At 39.6% G+C, this 8688-nt stretch overlaps 1 protein-coding gene across 7 annotated transcripts in view; it reads right to left on the bottom strand.

Annotated features, from left to right (window-relative positions):
- Positions 1 to 8688, bottom strand: part of LOC107739706 (histone-lysine N-methyltransferase EHMT1-like) — a 37970-nt gene that overhangs the window by 19138 nt on the left and 10144 nt on the right. For 4 of the 7 annotated variants that reach the window (XM_016551907.1, XM_016551906.1, XM_016551912.1 and 1 more), the window contains exons 1-4: positions 4692 to 4749; positions 1413 to 1500; positions 444 to 934; positions 111 to 273 (exon numbers count right to left, since the gene is read on the bottom strand). In XM_016551907.1, the coding sequence (XP_016407393.1) occupies positions 111 to 273; positions 444 to 934; positions 1413 to 1500; positions 4692 to 4721 (772 nt within the window). In that variant the 5' untranslated portion in view covers positions 4722 to 4749. Of the gene's footprint in view, positions 1 to 110; positions 274 to 443; positions 935 to 1412; positions 1501 to 2973; positions 3044 to 4691; positions 4750 to 7554; positions 7623 to 8688 lie in introns of those variants that run through there. The other 3 variants (XM_016551908.1, XM_016551909.1, XM_016551905.1) reach the window with 3 other exon arrangements.

An 8688-nucleotide genomic window follows, 5' to 3' on the forward strand; every position in this document is an offset into this window, starting at 1 on the left:
ATATATATATATAGATATATGTAAATATAATGTAAATGGAATACCACATCAAAACAGCTTTAGAGCAATCAGTTTTGTTGGACGCAAATAAAGGTAATACAGTGTATAACCTGTTTGTGGCTTGGCTGGTGTGGTGTTCAGTATAGATGTGGCATCAGTTTGGCTTTGAGGTAGCTGACTCTGGATTGGAGATGGCTGAGGCTGCACTGTCTCTGGTTTGCCTAGACTGTCATCTTTCACCACGACTGGCTCCTTATTTTCCCTATTCAAAAGCTGAAGGAGGAACAGAAATGCGATTATATGTATCCATGACCATGATTCATGAGCAGACCTAAAAAAAGACCAAAACACGGCATTGTGGGATGTTCAGTGTTGAATGCACTGACGTCATAACTAGTGCAGCTGATGTAGAAGAATGTTTCACTGCGGTAGATCCTCATTACCTTTAGTGACTGGTTTGAGGCCGGCCTTGACATAGTTTTGCGTGCGCGATGTATCGTTGGTGGAGGTGTATTCGATACTATGCCGTTTTTAGTCTCTGTGTCCGCTCGTCTCTCTATTGGGCTCGGTCCTGGGCTTGCAGTACTGTTTGAAGAACCCTGGTCAGGGGGTCGCAATGTAGAAGCTGAAGTTGGCGAGCTTTTAGTCCCATGCCCCAATGTGGAACCCCCTACGGGGGACCAGTTAGTCCTATGTGGGGCTGACACTGTGTCTTCCTGCTGTTTGCTTAGAATATATCCATTACTGCCCACTGTAGAGCCATGGGGCGGCTCAGTCTCTGACAGTCCATTCTCCATGGTTGAGGATCGGGCTGGTGACCCTGCAGAGAGGTTCTGTTCAGTTCTCTTTGTGTCCGTGTTTTCATAGGTCCCATTCAGCTCATTGGCCTCTTTGAGAGGGTTGGCTTGCCCGTTCGAGTGATCTTCATCTCCTCCTATAAGAAAAATAACAGAAAAAGTTACGGAATTGTTTCAGGTTCAAAGCAACTTGGCACAACATATCATTAAAAATAAAGCAAAAAATTGTGCTTAGAGTAAAATGGAAGTAACCAGTGCTAGAGACCAGAAGGCCAATATTTTTTAAAGCTAATGTGTTTTGTTAAACACTTAATTAATAAATTAATACTTCTGGAGAAAAAAAAATAATATAATAGTTCTCCAAATCATCCTTGTTTATGTGGGACACCTGGTCTAGGTATAATATTTCAAATTTTGCACCAAAAAATAAATAAAATAGAATGTAAAAATGAATTAAATTTAATTTTGCAATAAACAAAAAAAATTAACTCACTAAACACTAAAGAACAAATCAATATGTGTTAAGATGTGGCTATCAAGAGTGAAACGAGTCAAAATGTTGCCATCAACATTATATCATAAATGCTCATGTATCAAAATTAATTCAGTATTTACCCTCGTCTTGATCACTGCGAGACTCTTTTGTCCCCTCGGACTTCATAGTTTCCCTCTTGCCTGAATTCCCATTGGCCAAACTGGAGGGCTGAAAACAAGCAAACAGTTGAATTACTGGGTTTCCATAACATATGTAATACTGTGTAAAATGCAAACTATGGAGTATCAAAGCAGTAACCAATAATACGTCTCTTAAAGAGAGGGGAGAGAGTGCATAAAGCCAATTGATGAAACTTTACAATGTCCAAGTCAGGCTGATGGCAGGAATAACCTGTCTAAAACAATTAAAGCGGTAATGAGAATGAAAGCGGATCAAATTAGAGTTTGGATCGAAATTAAATGACCCACTGTTTCTAAAAATAGCAGATAATCATTATGGCCACTGGCAACAAAACACAAACACTGGCGAGAACAAAAAAAAAAAAACATGGAGACACCCCTTGGGAATGTGAGAGGCTTATCCCAAAGGTTCGGTCTAAACAACATCTGAATAACAAGGGCTTTGATTGGCTGGGCTTTGAGCCGTCAATCACTCCTGAGTCAAAGTAATATTTTCAAGAGATTCAATATCTCCCAATGCTTTAAGCCACGACCGGTTTCAACAAAAGCCTTTCTAAGGGTTTATTACACCTAAAAACTCCATCCAATAATCAAAATGACCAGGCCAAATAATATCATAACATTTGCAACAACAACAACATGAGAAAATTAACAGGAAGAGCAAACACAGTGGACAATGAGGCCGAGCATGCACTTGCTCCCTAATTGCACCCTTTTTCCTCTCTCTCTTTCATTTTTTATGTTCTGTTCAAATTGGTCACTTTCTTTCTTGGCTACTGGTCCACTGGAAGTAGACAGCCTGATCCAAAGTCTGGCAAAGCCCATGTGGAACATCTCTCCTGCTACTGTAAGTGAAACAAAAACCACTGGCAAGTTGTGGCAACAAATCCATGTTTCAGTAAGTAGATTCAAATCTCCCTGCAAAAACAAAGACAAATTTGGGACTTCATGGAAAATCTTCTCTAAAGGTGCATCGAGAATCCAAAAAACTGCCCTTGATGGATACAATAAAATATACAAAAAAATGTGCCAACATCATTATGCTGGTACCATCAGATATGCCACATCCTTGAGATCTAACGAAATCACACAAAAAAACACAACTCTAGAAAGTGTCCGATGTCCAGGGGTCTCGTTCCTAAAGACAACGTACATCTACAGGACTCCCATACAGTCGGACAGAGCAGATCAAGCTCACTTAGGCCTAGTAAGTCACCTGAGATCATGCGTAATCCTTTGAGCTACTACTCAACTTACTACTACATCCCAAATAGCCTGGAGAAACCTGCAATAACGTCGGGTGATCACCTGCATCAAGGATTCCAGCTTCACTCAATTCGCTTGTCATTGAAGAAACGTGTTTAAAATAAACCCTTGATAGGGAAGAAACAGCAAGGCATGAGGTGATGAGATAGACTTGATTTTTTTTTTTGTCTGGAAGCAAAGACAGACGTCCTCAAACCATGCAACTGAAGTGGTGCATCCAGTCTCACTCACATACCAGCCTCCAACTACTGGAGTGAATCTCTGCAGCCAGGCCCAGAAAGGAAGAGGTAGGTCACAGGGTGCAGTAATTACAAGCAAATCCAAGCTTTCTCCCACCGTCTGTCCCCTCCCCCACCCCAGCCCCGATCCCCAAACCTCATCTGATTGGCAGACACACCGACTGCCTTCCGTTGCACAGCCAGAAAATGTCTGCCGCTCATTCGTTGGAGCTGCTCTTGCAACAAAGGAGGTTGTGTGGCTTTCTGTTCCTCTCTCTCACCACAAGGGGAGTCACTTCATAATAAGAGTCCCCCCATTGCATGCCCAAACCAGGCAAGATCTGCCCCACTGACACTACAAAGACCCCATCACACCTTATCAAATCAGTCCAACAGATTGTGGGTAACTCTGAGGTTTGCTATGGTGGGATCATTCTGTTTTACCAGCATTCAGCTGCATCTCTGATCTACTCATACCTTGGTTATTACAAAACGTCTTTCGTTTGAGTGCAACAACAACTAAGCAAATCCTTGATCTAGAGCTGTGTTTCCCAACCATTTTGTCCTCTGTGCCTCAACTGCCCCATCAATAAGGCTCAAATACCCCTCATGAATGAAATCCAGATTAACAAGTCATTTGCACTCTTTGTATAGTGGCATGCAATTAGCACCAAAGCTCAATTTATACAAACAAAACACACTGTCATTAGTAGAAACGTTAATGAGAAGAGTAAAGAAATCTGCTACTGTCTGAAGTCTATATATATGACAGTCTACGAATGCTTTACTACTAAATTACATTGCTTTGTTTAATAAGTAACAATGTATTAACCAGAAGATTTTATCATATTATTAAAATCAATTGACAGTCCTAACATTTCTATTTGAAGTCATAATGTTTGTTTAAAAGGTTTAATACAGCAAAATCTTTCAGGTGTCCCACTGAACCTGATTAAGTACCCTTGGTTTGGATCACTGGTTTACATTTCTTCAAAAATTAGTTCAGAGCATTGTTTTCCTTATCTTAGAAAAACATTCGTAAAGCAAAGAGAGAACAGCTGAAGAGACATTCTTGGCACATGAGAAAAAGGGTCTCCGGAAAAGAAATAGTTGCACAAAATAACTTGCATGTTAGCTTACAAAGATAAATGGTTTCAAATATCCAACAACAGTATATAAGAGTCCATAATACATGGACTGACACAGTGTTGTCTAGTGGGCCTCAATGGAAAACTAATAACAACAGACTAGCCAATTAGCTAGGTTGACTAGAGTATCCAATTTTGTCTTATTTTCTTAGCTTCCATATTTAATTAGCCTGCTATTCCTTAGCTATTAGAGAGTTTGCATGGTAAAAGTTCTCTCATGGAAAACTGCTTCGAAAACTAAAACCAGTCTAGACTTTGGCAGTTCAGAGGCCTAAGCGCAAGAATATGAACAAATGCAAATCTGCAGCTGATTTCAAGAATCTGGCACCATCACCATGTTGCACAAGGCCACAGATGCTCTGACCCAATAACCACAGGTAGTATATCCAAATCTATTGGCATTTCTAGCATGCATAGTCGTTTTCAGTCCTACAGCTCACAGTTTCAAAAGGAAGAACAACTTGGCACAGGCATATTAGAAATGATCAACAACCAATAAAGCTGCATTTCCCATCATTTTCCATTCACAGAACCTCCCAAAATCATGTCAAGCTCTTTTATGCCACCAATATACTGTAAACCATCACCTTGAGCATTGCCTCCAGTGATCTTTTCATCGCCAAGACATTTTCCAAGCAAACCAGCTGAAATGGATCCCAGATATCAGCTCCCACATTCCTCTCATTGAGAGAAAAGCATTTGACTGCGATTATCCAGTTGTTTCCCTGGATCTCCCCCTACAGGCCAAAGAGGGAAAATGCTCAGTAGAGGAAAGAGGAGGGAAGGGCCTTATGCTCCATTCCACCATGTTGTAATCACAGTGTTTACTGATATGACGAGCCAGACAGGGAATGTTTTCGACGGAATATGGGGTACTGGATTGCGATTTGGCTTGACTGGGGATAGCAGACCAACACATTTAGAGTTTATATAGAGATATAATATAAGAATAAGAACTGAATCTATATCAAATAACTCAATTTTATGCTGCTTAATATTATACACATATAAGACTATACTGGGGTTCGTAAAAAAAAAAAAAATTCATTGCCATTATCTGGATATCACTCCATGACGTAATTTTCTCATAAATAAATATCTGCTACAATACAGAAGACTAAATCAACTTACCGTTTTATTAAAGCTGGGTGGGATATAGTTTTTCCTCTAATGACCTATTTTGGTGTCTATGGAGAGTGCAAATGCAGCATTACTTTTCAACTCTCCACCAATAAACAGGTTTTTCCACATGCATACGATCAGCTTCTCAGGTATCTGCTAAGAATTAATCAGCCACCCGGTGGGATTTTTAAGACTTGACTTCATTAACCTGAGCTGTGGATTCTGAAGTAAACGGTGACTGGGGTTTGTATCATGCCGTTTGGCAGCAGAGATCAAAGTGCAAACAACCAAACCCCATAAGGATTTTGTTGACCTCACCTTCCTAATAGTTTCAACACACACCGCAAGCCATGAGCGCAATGTCTTAGAGGACGTATGAAATATGAGAGTGCTAAAAATGATTCACACCTTCATTTCAGTTTAATATCCAATTACGTGTGCAACCAAAAGTCGGAGCTGAAGGAATCGTACGGTGTGTCAGCTGCAGCTGCGGCTGTGACTCATGCATGAATGGCAATCAATGAAGACACCAAAATACAAGCCAAGGCAGAGGGCAATGTGACAAATCCATTCAAAAGCAATAAATACGCTAAACAAGGGCTGAAACCATTTGACAATACAAAATGATTACACCATACAGCCAAAATGCATATAGCATGAAACTCGACACAACTTTGTCCCACTGTTTGGTCAATTCACATTTGGAGGAATAAAAACGCGGGGAAATTAGAAGATCAGGGGAAAAAAACAACAGGCCTCATTTTTTTAGGTCTTGCAGCAAAGACTAACCACTAAACTCTGTCATCAGTCTTGTCACAGAACCTGTTTCTCGTTAAAGCCTCTCTGCATCTGGACAGTTTCAAATAGTTCTCTCAGGAAACATACAAAAAGCATGTTTTCAGATTTACTGTAGTCTAGTCTCCTCACATTGGCAGCCTAGGATCTCTCAACAGGCCTGGGCCTGCAAAATTTTTCTTCCTCAACAATATGTCTATGTTTGGAAATAGCATATTACCTACCACACCACTCTTACCATTTCTGCAGTACATGGTACGCATACTGCGATTATTAAATTATTTACAATATTTGGCAAAAAGAAGAAATACAACAGAGCACACAATAAGAAATACTGTATCCCACAATGCAATGCCTCTACAATTGACTTGCCATTTTCAACATCGATATTTGATCTGCCAAAAATGTAAACATATTTTTCAGACAAATTCAGATTTAAATTGCAAAGTAACCATATTTATTTTTTAAAACTGTACGGCACTAGTTTCATTAAAAATGTGTGTGAAATCTGACAATGTAGCCAACTAAATTGTTTATAGTTGTATAATGTCTATGGTTTCCAATGCTATTTAAAGTCGGCATGAGGCAGAAGCTGTGATCGTCTTTCTGTGATGTGTATCCAAGTAAAACAGCTTCTCGAATGAGAAAAAAAAAATGTAGGACAGGACTTGATTTTGCCCATTTAGGATTGTTTGGATTGTTCACATCATTGAACCATTGCAATACGTCACTGGAGAACAGATATCACTATGAAGGCAATTTTTGATTAAAGATGGCACAAGAATAAAAAAAAAAATAAATAATAATGTGCACAGATAAATCATTTATAATAAAAAATAAGAATCGAAAAATTTAGATTTCACGGTGGCTTTATTAAAGAAAAAAAAAAAACAGTGCGCAGAACGTTTTGGGATGCTTGCTAGGTCTCCACTCTTTAAAGGCATCTAAAATTCTCAGGATTCAGATCAATGAAGACGTCAAAACAGGCAGAACGAGCAAAATACAAACTAAAGAAAGGTCCAGGACGTCAAAACAGATGATAAAACTGAACCACCACTTGCTTGCTGCACAGTATTCAGAAACCACTCCTCTTCCTTTGCTTTATATTTCTCTAAAGATTTGTGCCAACAGAAGCAGCAACCATCTGACCACAGATGATATTAATCCCCAGGATTTTTTTTCAAGACTTCAAATGTTGACTCAGACCTCTGTGAAGGAAGGAAAAGCCACTGTTGAAGGCTTCAAGTTCAAACGGATTTTGACACTGCATGCTCTTGTTTCAGCTGAAAGGGCCGTTGACTACAGCACTGGCTGAAAGCTTAAGAGGGAGACTGGATGCCATATTTCAGTCATTTCTCAGAGCCTTCCTCTCCTCTGAACATCAATGGACTGAAAGTGAATGGTGAGATGAGTAAGTGATGACAAAACACAAGGAATCAAGATGACGAGTCTCAAATGATGAAAATTAAGAACCAGCATGATGAAGAACCCAAGCACTTAATCACTGAAGGTGTTCCTCCATTGGTTTCATACCTGCTTTCACAACGATGGCCTCCGTTGAGGGAGAAAGAGCTTCGAGCTGACTGCTTCTCTTTTCTTTTCTCCTCCCGCATGCAAGCATTCACCCGGCTTGTTGATCATGTGACCTAGAGGCTCCCTCTATCGGTCGAGCTAGCTAAAGCTCACACTGAGCATGCTCAGTCAGTTCAAATTTCAATTTTTTTTCTACTGAGAGCAGGGCAACAACGAATTCAGGCAGCCATTTCATTGCTGGAAAGGAGCAGGAAAGGTATGGTGAAGCTACAGAAACATGAAGCTCTGCAGTCTACCACAGGAACCAGAAGCAAGACTGTGTTATCCCTACTCTGCTGTCGTCTCTCAAGAGGTCTTATTCTCTTCAAAGTACCTTAGTAGGGCACAGATATCACAAGAGACACAAGGCCCAGAGAAACCAGTGGCAAAAACATTACTTAGTGTGTCTGAAAACAAGCTACTTGGTACATTTGTATATTGGTCAGATGCAGAATTCAACATGCTTCATATGGGTTGGTGGTCCAGTATGTAAATGCTAGCTTAGGCTAATGAAAAACAATGAAGATTGGTTGTAGTCTTTATGAATCAGCTTCAATTTCTCTGTATCCAAAACTGAAATCATGTATATTAAACCAGGGTCGTGTACTGGAGGCCATGAAGGTAAACTGACTCCATCAAAAGAGCATATTTCACAGATACAGTTTCAACAGTACAATCGGGATAGATTTCAACCGAATATTTAGTAATCATGAGGAAACAGACTAGCTTAAGGCAAATCTATTTAAAATGTGGTTATTTCAGTTCATTCTTTCCAATGAAAAGTTATTTAAATATCCAATGAAATAAAAAACAGGTTTTAAGCCCATGTTATGAGCTTTTTGCTCAGGGATTTTTAGTAAATGTGTATTTACAATCATACAGTCATTTCAAGGAAAACAAACCAACAATTAATAACTCATCCAGCCCTACACTTTTTTTTGTCTAATCAAACACTGTACAATAAGAATGCCCCTCCCCCTAAACCACCTAAAAAGTGATGTCAAGTATAAATCTTGATTCACAGCTAAGGCTATTGGCTTTTAAAAAAAAAAAAAAAAAAAGGGGACCAGCCCTTTGATTTTTCCCCCCCAAACT

This window comes from Sinocyclocheilus rhinocerous, unplaced genomic scaffold (assembly GCF_001515625.1).
Source record: "Sinocyclocheilus rhinocerous isolate Xijiao unplaced genomic scaffold, SAMN03320098_v1.1 scaffold585, whole genome shotgun sequence".
Classification (NCBI taxonomy): Eukaryota; Metazoa; Chordata; class Actinopteri; order Cypriniformes; family Cyprinidae; genus Sinocyclocheilus; species Sinocyclocheilus rhinocerous.